Source organism: Salvelinus fontinalis, chromosome 5, assembly GCF_029448725.1.
Source record: "Salvelinus fontinalis isolate EN_2023a chromosome 5, ASM2944872v1, whole genome shotgun sequence".
Taxonomy (NCBI): domain Eukaryota; kingdom Metazoa; phylum Chordata; class Actinopteri; order Salmoniformes; family Salmonidae; genus Salvelinus; species Salvelinus fontinalis.
The window spans coordinates 20,785,532-20,802,511 of NC_074669.1; the positions used below are offsets into that span (position 1 = coordinate 20,785,532).

The 16,980-nt window shown below is 41.9% G+C and overlaps 1 protein-coding gene across 12 annotated transcripts in view; it reads left to right on the plus strand.

Annotated features, from left to right (window-relative positions):
- The window catches only part of LOC129855296 (guanine nucleotide exchange factor DBS-like), an 87,339-nt gene extending 70,953 nt beyond the window's left edge, over positions 1-16,386 (plus strand). For 6 of the 12 annotated variants that reach the window (XM_055922797.1, XM_055922798.1, XM_055922796.1 and 3 more), the window contains 8 exons: positions 6,085-6,183; positions 9,056-9,142; positions 9,784-9,858; positions 10,216-10,305; positions 10,647-10,762; positions 11,427-11,539; positions 12,976-13,073; positions 13,817-16,386. In XM_055922797.1, coding sequence (XP_055778772.1) covers positions 6,085-6,183; positions 9,056-9,142; positions 9,784-9,858; positions 10,216-10,305; positions 10,647-10,762; positions 11,427-11,539; positions 12,976-13,073; positions 13,817-13,908 — 770 coding nt within the window. In that variant the 3' untranslated portion in view covers positions 13,909-16,386. The remainder of the gene's footprint in view (positions 1-6,084; positions 6,184-9,055; positions 9,143-9,783; positions 9,859-10,215; positions 10,306-10,646; positions 10,763-11,426; positions 11,540-12,975; positions 13,074-13,816) is intronic. The other 6 variants (XM_055922800.1, XM_055922803.1, XM_055922805.1 and 3 more) reach the window with 6 other exon arrangements.
- Positions 16,387-16,980: the final 594 nt, after the last annotated feature.

The window sequence follows — 16,980 nt, forward strand, 5'->3', positions numbered from 1 at the left end:
CAGCTGTTATTGCTCCTAGACATTTCCAATTCACAATAGCATCACTTACAATTGACTGGGACAGCTCTAGCAGGGCAGAAATTTGACAAATTGACTTGTTGGAAAGGTGGCACTCTTTGACCATGCCATGTTAAAAGTCACTGTGCTCATCAGTAAGGCCATTCTACTGCAAATGTTTATCTATGAAGATTGCATTGCTGTGTGCTCGATTTTATACACCTGTCAGCAACCGGTGAGGCTGAAATAGCCGAATCCATTAATTTGAAGGGGTGTCGACATCAACCACTGTTTGAGGAGCATGCACTCACTGGTGATATTCCACCAAAACTCTGTATGCAATGGCTTCTCCAACCTTGTTCCTGCAGCTAAGTGCTTATTTCGGGAAACCAAGTGAAAACTGTTCGCGGACATCGATAGTAACATATTTGTTGACAGCCCGTCTGCACGCTCGAGAAAGGAATAATGGAGAGGGAGGAGATGGAAATGCATGCTGTTGAGATATTCTGTATAGCTGTGTCACCCAATTAATTATGAAAATATAAAAATGCCCTATTACTAGGCTCAAAATACAAATTCACTCATTGTAGGCTAACTGTAAGCCGCACTGCACAATCAATGAACCAACAGCATCGCTTAGAGCTATACGTTCACTCTCAGACTCATGGATAGACATTTTGGAGCGTAGCAGGCGTTAAGTAACCAGTCCATCCAGTATGCATAATAATACAGTCCACACTCAAAGGCGATTACTAGAATTGTTTCATTTTGGAGTATAGGCTAGACCAATTATGTACCAAAGACATCTTAAATCAGTTTTATGTTTTTCTGCTATGTGTAATAGGCTATGTATTGTATAATGACACATTCATAATTTTTATGTTTTTTTTGGGGGGGGGGGGGGGGGGCTTGCATATGCATAAGATCTTGTATGGGTGTTTTGAATTAATCATCACCTTGGATAGCGCTGTCCATTTCGTTGTGTTAGGCTTTAAAACACAACAACCATGTTTTACAAGGTTTCAACCTGCTGTTGAATTTCTTTCTTGAAATTGATCATCGCAGTGAGGTGAGTTTTAAAAGTACTATTGGCCTTCTGTTTTGCTGATATGTGTTTGATGTGATTTTCAATTGCATTTTGCATTGATGTCAGTGGTTAAAGGGACAATAGTGCCCTGAGTACCCAGTTATTAGGAGCTGAGGCATGTCCAAAGTGCATAAAAGGAGAGTACCGTGACTCACGTGGAATTTTACTGCGGTCATGACTCATGACTGCTGGTGTGGTGGTAATACGGTCACCGCAAAAGCCCTACCACCAACCCCCGATCCCTGACAAACTAGCATCCACTCAGCTGCGATCACTGGAAACAAGTGGCAGCATCTGCCGTCTACAAATTATCCCATAATGGCATTGTGAAAGACACCAGACTGATGGCACAATTAGCTGGGATGTTTCATCTGGGCTTTAACTCTGTTAGTGAGAGATAAGAGGATGGATGTATTACTGGCTCTGTCTGTCTCGGCATCATCCCCAGCCAACCCCTCACCCCCACTCCACTCTGATTGTTCACTACACTGGCTCACTATACTGGCAGATGAGGATGAGGTAACAGGTACGATTTCACGCCGTGTAGAGCCCGGCGGCAGGGTGCTGCTGCATGACAGTGAGAGGGACCTGGGCTAACGGTAGTCTGTCTGCCAGGGAGCGAGTGGTGGTGGTTAGGAGAGGAGAGTGGCTCTTTGACTCTGGATGTAGTCGGTGACTGGACGTCAGTGGCTCGAGAAGTAAGTGGATCTGACAGGTGCTTAGTCCTGGATACATGGGGGCCTTTATTACCCCCACCACGGACTCACAGAGAAAATCTCTCTCCTTCTCCTCTGTAGAAAGTGGGAAAGGAATATGACAGAAGCTGTTGTAGATTTGAGCTTTACCACAAAAAAATTAATCCAGGTCCAACCTTACACTAAAGTCATACAGTTACGCAGCCGTAGTACAGTACAGGTTTGACTACAATGAGATTTGTACTGTGGTCTGGTGGGATTTTTTGCTTTGACCCATATGTAGCTGATACCAACCATTTCCCTGATTGGAACTGTTTCCTTTTTGGGTCAGCAGGACCCACCCCAGAGGTCATGACCCCAAATACTTTAGTTTCAATAATACATCTCACTATACCTCCCAAGCAATGTTCCCTCAAATGTTTTGGGGCACTAAGCAAATTTTAGGTCCCGTGAGTGGAAACTTGAATGTTGTTTACAGTGAACACTGAGGCTGTACCCTTACAGTTTTAGACAGTAGCCAATAGGCTATTGTGGCAATTTGAGCATTGTGTAGACCTACCAACAAAACCACTGGAGCAAATCCCATAACATGTTCACATGGAAATAGCTTTTGATTTCTATGATATATCCTACATTAGCCTATATGTTAAATGCAGGCCTACATTGCATGAGACTTTTAAAATTGTTTTTACATTATGAAGAGCTTGATATTAATTATGTTTTACTTGGTCTGTAACACCATGGGCCAGTACATTGTAACACCATGGGCCTGTACATTGCATTGTATTGTATGATTTTTATAAAATGTATTTAGTTAACCTTTATTTAACTAGGAAAGTTAGTTAAGAACAAATTGTTATTTACAATGACGGCCTACCAAAAGGCCTCCCGCGGCGACGGGGGCCTGGGATAAAAAATAAATACTATATAAATATAGGACAAACCACACACCACAACAAGAGAGACACAACACTACATAGAGACCTAAAACAACAACATAACAAGGCAGCAACACATGACAACACAGCATGGTATCAACACAACATGACCACAACATGGTAGCAACACAACATGGTAGCAGCACAAAAACATGGCACAAGCATTATTGGGCAAAGTCAACAGCACAAAGGTCAAGAAGGTAGAGACAACAATACATCATACAAAGCAGCCACAACTGTCAGTAAGAGTGTCCATGATTGAGTCTTTGAATGAAGAGATTGAGATAAAACTGTCCCGTTTGAGTGTTTGTTGCAGCTCGTTCCAGTCGCTAGCTGCAGTGAACTGAAAAGAGGAGCGACCCAGGGATGTGTGTGCTTTGGGGACCTTTAACAGAATGTGACTGGCAGAACGGGTGTTGTATGTGGAGGATGAGGGCTGCAGTAGATATCTCAGATAGCAGGGAGTGAGGCCTAAGATGGTTTTATAAATAAGCATCAACCAGTGGGTCTTGTGACAGGTATACAGAGATGACCAGTTTACAGAGGAGTATAGAGTGCAGTGATGAGTCTTATAAGGAGCATTGGTGGCAAATCTGATGGTCGAGTGGTAAAGAACATCTAGCCGCTCGAGAGCACCCTTACCTGCCGAGCTATAAATTACGCCTCCGTAATCTAGCATGGGTAGGATGGTCATCTGAATCAGGTTTAGTTTGGCAGCTGGGGTGAAAGAGGAGCGATTACGATAGAGGAAACCAAGTCTTGATTTACCTTTAGCCTGCAGCTTTGATATGTGCTGAGAGAAGGACAGTGCACCATCTAGCCATACTCCCAAGTACTTGTATGAGGTGACTACCTCAAGCTCTAAACCCTCAGAGGTAGTAATCACACCTGTGGGAAAAGGGGCATTCTTCTTACCAAACCACATAACCTTTGTTTTGCAGGTGTTCAGAACAAGGTTAAGGGTAGAAAAAGCTTGTTGTACACTAAGAAAGCTTTGTTGTAGAGTATTTAACACAAAATCTGGGGAGAGGCTAGCTGAGTATAAGACTGTATCATCTGCATATAAATGGATGAGAGAGCTTCCTACTGCCTGAGCTATGTTGTTGATGTAAATTGAGAAGAGCGTGGGGCCTAGGATTGAGACTCGGGGTACTCTCTTGGTGACAGGCAGTGGCTGAGACAGCAGATTTTCTGACTTTATACACTGGCACTCTTTGAGAGAGGTAGTTAGCAAACCAGGCCAAAGACCCCTCAGAGACACCAATACTCCTTAGCCGACCCACAAGAATGGAATGGTCTGCCATATGAAAAGCTTTGGCCAGGCCAATAAAAATGATGCAAGAAACCACTTTACAAAATAAAATATATTATTACCATACAGAGAATTAGACAATGTAGGCTAACCCATTGCCTATTGGCTTATTTACATATTAAAGCCTGTCTCAAAATACAACACTGCCTCTTTAATTAAGACAAAAGCTTTTTACTGGACTGGCTTTTCAAAGAAAGCTTGAAATGTGGCCTACACGTTTTGTGCTCTTGTAGGAAGCAGTAACTCCCCATTGCTGGCCTATACTAATCTATAGTTGGGATAATAACTCGCTAACTAGCAAAGAATATCAACAAATGTGCACACGCACAGCTCGGCTCTCTGATCTGAACAGATCTGAAAAGCGCATTCACTAGCAGGTGATTGAAAGACCGCTCGTCAGCAAGCTACACCCGCCAATGGAATTCTACTCCGTTGCGCTCTGGGTCTGCCTACAACAAAACCACAGACTCAATATTGCAAAGTTAGATTTGTTTTGGTTTGTTGCATTGGAAATGTTGCATCGCTGCGCAGCATGACATTTCTTCTAAGTTCTTCAACTCTTCCAGTCCTGGAAGAGGTGGGTGCGCCGCACCCATGCGCAGTTTAGAGGGAACATTGCTCCCATGTCTTCTGGGGTTAGTCTGACCAGCTGTTAGATTCGGCCAACCCGTGGAGGCTGCTGAGGGGAGGACGGTTCATAATAATGTCCGGGACTAGGCAAATGGAATGGCACCAAACACTTGGAAACCATGTGTTTGATACCATTCCACTGATTATTCCCCAGCTATTACCACAAGCTTGTTCTCCCCAATTAAGGTGCCACCAACCTCCTGTGCTACCAAGGATACGGTATATACCACGCTCACATTCTCAGTCAGTCTACTGGATTCTCTCTCATAGTTATCCAAAAGCTCCAATTTATTTTCTCATCTCAAGATCTCCAGAAGGCCAGAGTAACCTCTGAGGAAAGAAGAAGAAGAAGCAGCAGCATTGACATTTCTCTGTTTGGCACCTTTGTCAGAGGTGTGATGTTGGTGAAAGGAGGTGGAGCTGGGAGTTGTGATTATTTTGTGTTCTCACAATCAGAAGGTGATAATTATGTACAAGATAAAATGGACATTTTGAACACCCTCCAGGGCAGGTGGTTAAAGTGTCCTTGAAATCACACACACACACACACACACACACACACACACACACACACACACACACACACACACACACACACACACACACACACACACACAAAGTCCACTTTGAAAATATACATTATTTATTGTGTAAAAGTGTCCTCTAGGGTTGGCATTGGCAGGTGTCTAAATCCTTATACCGTTGCAGTTACAGCATGATTGTGGAGGACTCTTCTCTTCCTAATGATGGAGCATAGCGGGGTCAATCATGGGTCAGGTTTAGTCCATATGGTGAAAGGCTTCAGGAAATTCCATGTCAAGTTTATTATGCATCTCAGAGCTCTGTCTGTATTTAGAACAGAGAGAACCTTTTGGTAGGGATGAGAAAGACCTAGATAAAAGCCATCATTAACAACCATCTGTATCAAGTATGGTCTTTTAATTATTTATTTTTTATTTAACTAGGCAAGTCAGTTAAGAACAAATTATTTTTTAGTGAAGGCCTACACCAGCCAAACCCGGACGATGCTGAGCCAATTGTAAGCCACCCTATGGGACTCCCAATCACGGCCGGTTGTGATACAGCCTGGATTCAAACCAGGGTGTCTGTAGTGACGCCTCTAGCACTGAGATGTATTGCCTTAGACCGCTGTGCCACTCGTGAGCCCCCTTTATAAACATGCTTTTTTACAACCTTGTCAGCACTCTTCAAACTTGTGACCATCTGAATCTATTTTCAGAAATAGATTGAGGTTGGTCTACCCCTGATCTTTGAATCAGTTTTCATGCAGACTGTAGGTGATTGAGTAGGGGTCAATGTCTCCAAAATGTCCAGGGTTGTCATGGTGTCCATACTACTCTTCCCTCGGGCTTTCTCTCTATCCTCTGCCTCCTTTACCATTGTCCTCTCCCTTTCCCTCCCTAGCTGATGCTTCTGCCACTAATAACCCTGACCACAATGGTTATCTCGCTAGAAAGCGTTTCACCTTGCAGGGCCTCTCCAACAGAAGGTCTCTTCCCTCAGGTAAAGAAGCCATGACATCTCCACTGACCACCACCACCACCACCACCACCACCACCACCACCACCTCTCCATCCTAACTTTTGACTTTGGCTTCATCCCTTCTTTGAAGAGGTCCCCCTCATTGTGTTGTGAAGAACTTAACCTGCTCTAATTCATTCTCATTGTTGGTCATCTCATCCCTAGCCTGCTACTCTGTGTGTTGTTGTGCTGCTAATACATACAGGCACTTTCGCTCAGAGCAGAGAACTATTGTACTCCCCTCTGTATTTATTTCGAACAGTGAAGCAAAAACTTTTAATTTGGCTCTATACTCCAGCATTTTGGATTCGAGATCAAATGTTTTATATGAGGCGCCCGTACAGAATGTCACGTTTTACTTGAGGGTATTTTCATACATATCTGTTTTACTGTTTAGAAATGAAAGCACTTTATGTATCTAGTCCCACCGCTTGTATGTGTCAAAGTATTTGGACACATTCACCTATAGTGTATTGAAATAGTACAAAGTTTAGTATTTGGTCCCATATTCATAGCACACCATGACTACATCAAGCTTGTGACTTTACAAACTTGTTTTGGATAATTTTGTACTCAACAGAAATGAATGGTAAATAATGTATTGTGTCATTTTGGAGTCACTTTTATTGTAAATAAGAATATGTCTCTGAACACTTTTACATGAATGTGGATGCTACCGTGATTACGGATAATCATGAATTAATCATGACTAATGAGTGAGAAAGTTAGAGGCACAAACAGGGCCGGTTCCAGGCATAAGCGGTCGCTTAGTGTCCCCGGCTGCTAGGGATGTCAGCTAGAAATGTGTAGATTGGTAGTTAGTCTAGCCAGCTATTTAAACTTGTAGTATTCATAGCCAAATACCGACTAGGCACGCAGGGAACCTGTCCAGGAGCCCTGACCTCCAGGGGGCCCTCATTGATTTTGTTAGTCATTCTCACTCAGATATCATATTAACATGGCATACATAAGTCATTACATGTGTAGAATTGCAGGAAATCAGCTTAAAAAATACAAAAATGTCTCACCACCCCATGGCAAAAAGGGTACAATTGCAAGAAATTAGCTGTAAAACTACAAAAATATATATATCTTTGCCCCATGGCAAAATTAGTATAGAATTGCATGACATTGTTATAAAATTGCAACGTCCTCTCATCCGTTTTCTCTTTAGCTTCACTGTCCAAATAATTATGGAGGGGAGTATATGTCACAAGTTGCCAAATACTTGTATGTCTAGGACAAAGGGATTTGACATTTTCAGGAGTTTAGTTACTAAATGAGAAGGTCAGGCTGCAACGAGCAACCGAAAGGTAGGCTGTTATTTTATCGAATGGAGTTGTTGTTGACAAAGACAGGGAGCACAGCAAAATAGCCTCAATTAGTGTAGCTGGCTAGCTATCTTATCTAGATTCTTTACATCGATTTGATGCAGTAAAGACAGGCACTGCCAGATGGGATGATGGGTAACCTATGGGCATTTACAAGTTTGTCTGCCTAGCGCGAGTCGGTGTCTACTTTTACGCTCTATCCCTCCCTGGGGGCACCACCTCTCCCGAGTCGCGCAGTCTAGGCATCAAACAAGTGTTCAAGTTTAAACAAAGTTACAAAACAATGTAATGAAATCATTTCAAATGTCCATCACTAGTATAGAAAGAACAACCTTGGCGTCTAGGCAATGAAAACACATGAAGGCTACATTCTCAGCAGTAGTAAATGTCAGCCTGTAATGTGCTATGCTCTTGACATTTAAACGCGCATTAAAATGTTTTTTTTTTTAAGAGGATGGTTTGATTCAATGTTTTTCTCTTGTTTTAGTGGTTAGGGTTCACTTCAAGGCATACAAAAGCATAATGAACGATGGCAGAGAACTCTTTCTCTCCACAGAATACATCCTTAATCACAATACTGATAGCTTGGCGCTACATCAGATGTTTAACAGCAAACATTATACTGCTTTTAGTTAAACAAACAAATTGAACAGGGATATGGGTTTATTTAATTATTGTTTTATTACCACTTTGGCGCTATTACAGGGGTATTGTGGTTTGTAAGTGGGCAATAACATTACCGTGTATACTATGTCATCATTTGTATGGTGATAATCTAATAATGTATAGTTGGCGCCATCCCTGACGCAGAGCAGGCTAGCTAAAGCTGAAGAGAAATAGACATTGAGGGGGTGATGTTTTTGCACTTTTTGGCTTGCCGAGGTAACGCCTCGGTGTGAACTTGTTGTTGATAGATTTCATCTTGTTAGCATATTCCACCCATGGATTTCTCATCTGCGCCTGTGAGAATGCCGCCACCCGCTAGCAATGCAATGCCCTGCACTTCCTCGTGTCATCTCCACTCATTGCACGGTCTCAGTCCCACAGACCATGGTTTCCCAAACGCGGTCCTGCCACCGCTTCTCTACTTTATCTCCTTACCCATAGTAAGATGAACTAATGGATACCATGTTTATGTCTCTGCATGCAGTTTGAAGGAAGTTATAGGTAGTTTGTGGAGTAATTGCTAACTAGCGTTATCGCAATGTCTGGAAGTCTACAGGAACATATAACGGGCACGCATAGACATACAAATGGTATCCATGAGTTTATCTGACTCTGGGTAAGTGGAAAAACGTGCGCCATTTTGGCAAATAAGCCAATCTCCATAAACTGGACAGTGTGTAGTGAGGAATCAACAGTGACCGTTATCACCAAGTATTGTATAAGATCAGGAATCAATCCAGAGAAAAGATAGGAATCCTCAATGCAATATGCTCCTTTAGCCTTGCCATTGCCTCGGTCTCTCTCCCTCCCTCCTCTTCTTCTGTGCCCAGCTAATTGCTAACACTTGCCTTTCACAGCCGAGCCTCCATCTAAGGAGACAGATGTCACACGCCGCTTCTCTGTAGCCTCCTCTATCAGTGTCTCTGCCACCAGCCGCACAAAAGGTACCTGATTGCCTGCGGTCTCTCTTTCTTTTTCTTTTTCTCTCCACCCTTCACCATCAAACTTTTTAAAGTGTCTGAGAGCAGGCACCGACAGGTTAGTGAGGGAGCTCTTTGAGAGAGAGAAGGAAGGGAGAGGAAAAAAAGTCATTTTCTCAACAAATTCTACTCATTTATGACTCATGAGATGCATGAATAAAATCAGTCTCTCAGAAATGAAACAAAATGGAAAAGCGAAAACACTGAATAGTCTTTTTTTTGAGAAACCATCGTAATAAAATGTAAATTTTGAAAAGCTGACATTTGGAATGTGGGGTGACATTCAGAGCTGCAAAGCAAGTGCAATTGTTGTTGGAATTTAGATAGGAACTTAATTTCCCCATAAAAAAGATATGTATGAAGTTTTCCTTTAACTATATTCCCTCCTAACAATCAAGTATTTCAATAACTTGTAATAATAATTTATTCTACATTTATAGTGCTATTCATTACATAATGAAATCTCAAAGCGCTGTAAAATCTAGAAACATCATTAAAAAGTAGATTGACTTATGATCAATGAAAACTGAGGATGTACAATAACATCGATTTGGGTTCACTGTCTCAATAGATCTAATTTTCTACTAATTCTTCGACCCTGACAGGTCCTCCTTCAACTAATGTTAGAAAGACCAAAAGACATGAGATAAAAAGTGATCCAACACCGTTCGGTTATGAAGGTAGCTATGGCGTCACAGTATGCACTGGGTCTGTGCATGTACAGCCTTTGTTAATGTGGACTTTTTTGCATTTTGGTTGTGTGTGTGTACACACGTGTTTGTGTCTTTGTACGTGTCTGTGTACGTGATTGAGTATTGCCTGCTCCGTTGTGATGCATGGTATGTATTAGTTATTAGTGTGGCACAACAAGTGCTGAACAAGAATACTTCATATTAACAGGCCTCTGCTTGCCTTGTTGGCGGTAATGAGTCAGTGTGGCTGTGGAGCGATGATGACTCCTTTATTGATTTCTGCATGCGTATATCAATTCCCTGAATGGCATCCCAGTGGTCTGTAAAGAGCTCATTTCCTCACAGATACATTATGCGGTGCTATCCCTGCTGCGAGCAGACACAAAGGCACCACAGGCACAGATTCAGCCGTGCCTAGATCTACTTCTCAACCAGGTAATGGAAAAGTCATACTGATGGTCTGTATTCTTCTTTTCCCATTTTGACGGTTTTGGTTTCAAGTTTGTGTGGGTCCTTGTTGGCATTGAATGTCTTGTGGTAAATTTTTCGGTTGGTTTGTTGCGTTGTGTGTATCCTTTATATATTTCCAACTTCTTCACACCTTCTTTGACTGTCCGTATCAATGTTTCAGAATGTTCAACGTGTATGTGTAAAGGGTGGATTTCCATAGCAGTGGATGGGTAATGCCATGTCTTAAGACGAACATGTTCACTTCTTCTCGTCGACTGAAGGGTTAACAAGACCTTGTCTTCTTTCTGTGTGCTCTATTTCTCCAGGCTGGACGCAACGGTGTTTGCCTTCAATGGACACAGAGGACTTTGAAACCATCCATTCGAGTGCAGAGGAGCTCTCCAACTCTTCAGATGGCGAGGATGATTCCAGTAATAAAAATGTAAGTTGGGTTTTAAAAAAATCCTGAAAGGTAACTTCATCCCCCTACATCATGTTGCTCTTCTTAAATCCTTCCAATCCCCGGGAAAGAAATCCTCTCCGCTTAATTATTTCCCACCATCACATCTCGTTAACGCGGGCTGACGACTTGACATTTAAAAGACCAAAAGGACTGGGGATTAGCCTAGTGCGGTTCTCCCCAGCGTCTCCGGATTTTCTCTTTCCATTACTATCTGTCTGATGTATAAGAGATGGAGGGCCTCATCACAACTCCACCACACTGTGACTGATGCTCACAACTCCACCACACTGTGACTGATGCTCACAACTCCGCCACACTGTGACTGATGCTCACAACTCCGCCACACTGTGACTGATGCTCACAACTCCACCACCCTGAGACTGATGCTCACAACTCCGCCACCCTGAGACTGATGCTCACAACTCCGCCACCCTGAGACTGATGCTCACAACTCCGCCACCCTGAGACTGATGTTCCCTGAGTCCAACATGAGACTGGTGGATGGACCTGCTGTGCACACACATACACACACACTCTAAAGTAACACACTGTCACATACCCTATCCTTGTAGTTGTAGTTTGTCTTTGTATCTCCTCTAAATCACTTCTCCTTCTCCGGTCTCTCCCCACTCTCTGCTCAAAGGACCATGATCGCTTCCGTGTCCAGTTGACATACGAGTCGAGGACGGCGCAGGACCTGTCTCTGGAGTCAGGAGATTTAGTACAGTTCCTTGGGGAGGCAGAGGATGGCCACTGGTGAGTGATGGTAGCACCCACTCTCAATCCTTTGTACACTCCATGAGAGTCCCAGAGAGAAACCATTTCTCCTGCCGTAGTGAGAGGGACCCAAGTCAACGGTATAAAACAGCCATATTCATCCTTGTTCCTGCACTGTTTTTACACACACACACACACACACACACACACACACACACACACACACACACACACACACACACACACACACACACACACACACACACACACACACACACACACACACACACACACACACACACACACTGCCCATCCACATCTCTTCACTTATTGAAACCCTGTGGAAAAAATGTATAACTAATAATAACAATGTTGTTCAGAGTTCCCTTAGGACTAAAAGTAGGTGCTATGTAGTTTTAGATTAAAAGTTAAGTTCATGATTAGTTATTTCGATGGGGCATTCAGGATATTAAAGCATACATGTTGAGTAGATCTGTACATCCCAGTGGCAATGAAAACACAATGCCTAAATGAATAATAGATATGTCTTCTCACAGAAATAGCCTGCAGAATCCATTGCAAGCCAGGGTGGATGAGAGAGCGATTTGTGGTTTCACACGAGCTTTCGCAGTGCATTTTGGGGTGACTATACCCCATTAGATTAAAGCTGCACTTAAAAATTCTTTGAATATGCTTATATTTCATCAGCTCATACATATTTCATATTTTCTTCAATCTTTTCTTTAAAACCGTCTTCAATCATTTGCATCTTTGGTCTCACACAACCCTCTCTCCTCTTCAGCAGTCAGTGATATGAATAATTGTGTATGTTTTTCATGGGAGTCAACATGTATTGTACAGAAGTTTCCACAACTGAAAAATCTGTCTGTGTCCTTGACCAAGGCACTAAACCCTAATTCGCTATCTGATAAGAGCGTCTGCTAAATGACTAAAATGTAATATAAATAGAAGCTCAGGTTGACTTTCACACGTAATTGTCCATTGGCATGTGGATGGTTCGCAGCAGGCCAAGGCCAGAGAGTGGTTGTTTCAAGTTGTATTAGTCGTAGGTACGGGATGCACATGGTATACACCGTCCAATGAAATGCTTGCCTGTAGAGTATACAGACAGAACACTGGGAATATGAAATACCTATATGAAGCAGTACAGAGGCTTTGGACACAATCAACTGTCACAAGCAGCACCACAAGCAATGAATACACAAGCTTTCCATCACACGAAGCAGGGTGTAAAAAAACAACAACTTTGGACTTGACAGTTCATAGACAAGATCACAGAGAGAACGCCTGATCAAATACTTTGTAAATATGTTAGATTTTACACTGCCAGGGCCCCTCCAGCTCTCCCTAGTGACAGTAATCTAACTCCCAGTCCCTCTCTGATCATTTCGATTGCAGTGTGAGGCCCTGCACCAGCCTTTCCATTAAAGCCTACATTCTCTTTCATGTTTTAGGCTAGTCAAGAATCTTATTCCTCAGAAGACAGGTCTGGTACCGCCCAGTGTACTTCAGACAGCAGCAGGAGGTGGTCACTCATACAGTAACACTACTGGTATTTCTGACTAACCAACATCCACCGTAAAATGACGAGGCATTCATGGCATTGCAAAAAGACACTCACCCTATAGCTCAAAGTGATAGTTTGATTCGGTGCTTAGGGATTTGGCGGGGTGCATGCTTGGGAGGAGGGTAATGGTAAACTAAGCTTTTGGCTGTGAGGTGAACAAGCAGAGCATGATGTCATCCATTTCAGCATGCTCTCTCTCTCCCCTCCCTCCCTCCCTCCCTCCCTCCCTCCCTCCCGCCATCCCTTGAAGTGTTCAGTTCACGGCCTTGCTTGTCTTGGAGCTCTTTCCTCTTAAAACAAGGACTCTCTCAGGCTATTGTCTGTACTGAGTGGAATGCCATCTTAAGTTCTTCGAGAACAGAGTTCCATGCTTGGGCAGTTGACGTTTTTGCGCAGAGCTTTCTCACTCGAAACCACTTATAAACACCATTCCAGCAGAATACTGGTTACTACTATAAAGTTTAATAGAAGCACTTTTCACTGATATTGATCTTAATCGATATTGTGTGTTTCACCATAATGTCCTTTTTTACACGGCTATTAAAACTGCATTGTTTGGTCAGTCATTGTAGCCAGGCTATGCAACCCCTCGCTAAAAAGACTGATGGTGTTTAAATCCCAGAAATCACCATTCCCTTCACACCTGTTGCTTGGCCTCCATAAGGTTAGATTCTAACCTCCATCTATGTGACTTTATATCTTTAACTCTGATTTTCCTTACATTGCAGATATCTTCAGTGACATGTGCACAGCAGCTCTGTCTGACTCTGAGGAAAATGAAAACCCTACGTGGGGAGATGTATCTCAGGACAGCAGATAGGAACGATGGACCATTTGGACATGAACTTCTGGAACATGCTGGTAGCCCAACTTGGTAAAACTTCACAGTGGGGCATCGATTTCAGCTGCTATGCTCAGACAGAAAACTACAAGTCTGAAGTCAAGTCAATAGTGAAAATTAGAATAAATGCCGAACTGTTTTGCCCTGCTTCAGCTGCTGAGGTTAAAGAAAGTTACTTTTACCACCATTTTGTCATGTCTCAAAACCTGAACATGATCTGCTAGTCAGTGCTGTCAAAGAAACTGTGCTGTGGCTTTGCTGCACACCATACTCCCTCCTGTGGCTTAATCATGTAACCGTTGTGAGGAGGGTCATCCTGGACACATAGTGGACAAAGAAGTGCTACCATGGAAACGGGATCTCTCTCCATCAAGGGGGAAAATGCTTGACCCATAGACTCAATTGGAGATGGGCTTGATTGTAATTCTTGCGTTAAGACCTTAACATTTAAACTTCCTGAAACGTTGTTGTTTTGTCCTGCTGAATTGTCTGCCAGTTCAGTTGTTTTATAAATAACTGAGGGAATTCTCATTTTGCAAGAGATTTACTTTTCCCTGAACAACAACATACAGTACATAGATATTTACTTCATCTTATGTACATACATAATATATATATATTTTTCCACTATTGTAAAATATGTGTATAACTATTCTATAAATTCTCATCTGATCATTGTAAAAGTATTCATGCCAACTTCTTTCAAATTGTGGCTTCTAGTGGATTAATCTCAAATGCATGTCCTGGTTAAATGGTAGTAAATTCACTCATGAAATACCATCTTATGGTCGATTGTGCTTACAAGCATTGCACATAGCCCTGAACATATTTTATTAATCTACTAAAATTGTGGTACCATTGTACAGAAAATATTCCAATAGTACTGTACAGCTTATTTGGAAGTTGTATTGCTATACAGTACAGCCCCAATATAGAATGTTTTAATATTATGTATATTTAAGAACATAGCTTTGACCATCAGTGATATGACTCATATGATCCTTCAACTGTTCATCTGACTTTTGTTTAAACATCATTGTTTCTAAGCCATATAATGGCATTAAATGCCCCAGATATGGTATAACAGCATACATGAGATTGTACCGGGCCACAGTATAGCAATCTTTTAATATAAAGCGCTTCAAAAGGCTGTATTGCTACTGCAAACATTTTTTTGTATGTGTTTATTTGACCATTATATCCGGGTAAGTCATTGAGAACAAATCATTATTCACAATATCATATTATTCAATGAACTTGTCGCATTACCTCAATGTAATTCAATCTCTTCCGAATGCCCGTCAAGGAGTTCTAACAATTTGGGGTGTTTAAGAATAGTAAGACATTGAAAGGTATAAGCACATGCACAAAGGGACTGAAGACAGAGGAAACTCTAGATGGAATGTAAAGAAAAGGTCTGGATTTGTTTTTCATAACCAAAAATGTTGTGTTCCTAATCTCTGAGACCGGACCTCTGCAAAAAATATCACTAAGACGTTATGAATTCCCACGAAGCAACTGCCTTTTTAGACAGAGGTGCTGGACTCATAAGATGAGTTACAATGAAATGTCATTCAATCCGAGTGAATTCAGAATGCATCTGTGACTGTTTTCTATGGATAAGTGTACATTACTTTTCTGTAATTTTAAGTATATTATGAAATGCATGCATCTTGAAAGCCAATGTTAATTTCTGCTCTTTTGTCAGTGATCAATGCTGTTTCAGGTATAGCAGAACACAGCCAGCCCACTATATCATTATAATTCCTGCCTACCCATTGCTACTCCCTCAAGGGAAAGAAGAAAGACATTAATGTTAGACTTAAAGCATAATGTATTCCCTCAGTTGGTGACTGGTACTAAGTTTTTATCTGCTTTTTCCTACTGATATTAAATCATATTTTAAAGAAGCACATAACATTTGAAATGCTTAAGAGATCTAGTCTCTGGCACTAATAGCCAATAGCATTATTCATAGCATATGAAAATGATGACAAATTCCTTCTATTCCCTCATTCACCCTCACCCATAACATGAACCCGCCATTTAAGTGCACCAACAGATATCTTTACATAACTGTTATGCAACACAATTTTAGATGCAAAGTTTGAATGATATGAACTTCTCATTTGGCCAAATTTCCTTGCTGGTGAGTATCATCCAGATGTTTATTTAACTAGACAAGACAGCTAAGAACAAATTCTTATTAACAATAACAGCCTAGGAACAGCAGGTTAACTGCCTTGTTCAGGGAAGGAACAACAGATTTTTACCTTGTCAGCTCTGGGATTTGATCTAGCAACCTTTCGGTTACTGGCCCAACCTGCTGCCCCAGATGTAAAGGCAATAAACATTTAACATTTGATCATTTACACTATCTTTACAGTTTCCATTGGGATATAATACACTATGGCATTCCTGAGCTTCACTTCAATAAAGTCTTCCAAAAAATCTGAATTGTGCAGTGACAAAAAAAGGTGCTCATAACTGCAATGTAAACATGTAGTCCATCACTGTGGTAGAAAGTGGTTGAAATTGAAAGTGCGGTGCAGGGGATGGCAGGGAGGTGGAGGGCACGGCTTCATTGAGCTTTGTTCTATGGTGTGTCTTTCAAGCTCCAGAGGGGCATACAGAAGTAGAAAAGAGCTGGCACAAAGAGCTGGAGATGTAACAGGCATACAGAAGCTGGGAGTCGAGTAAAAAATGAAAGGGACTTGCTTGAGCTCAACACTTTGTCCTTCAGACTTGGTGCAGGTTTCCAGAGGTTCTGTGAAGACAAACTCTGCACCACAGACAGAAGGAATCCATCATGAGCATCTGCCCCTAGAACAAACCGAAGACAGTACAGTATGACGATAGGCTAAAACCACCGACGGAAAAGTTTATGAATATTTGAGATAAAACTGCTTCTCGATCACACGTGTAGGCGATGTCATGGCAACGTTAGATAGCTCAAGCGTTAGAAACACGTCATCGGGTCTAACGGTCGTCAAAGCCGTCAAATCAGACACTCTTTCGATATAAAGTTGTTTTTACGAAAATTAAAGCGTG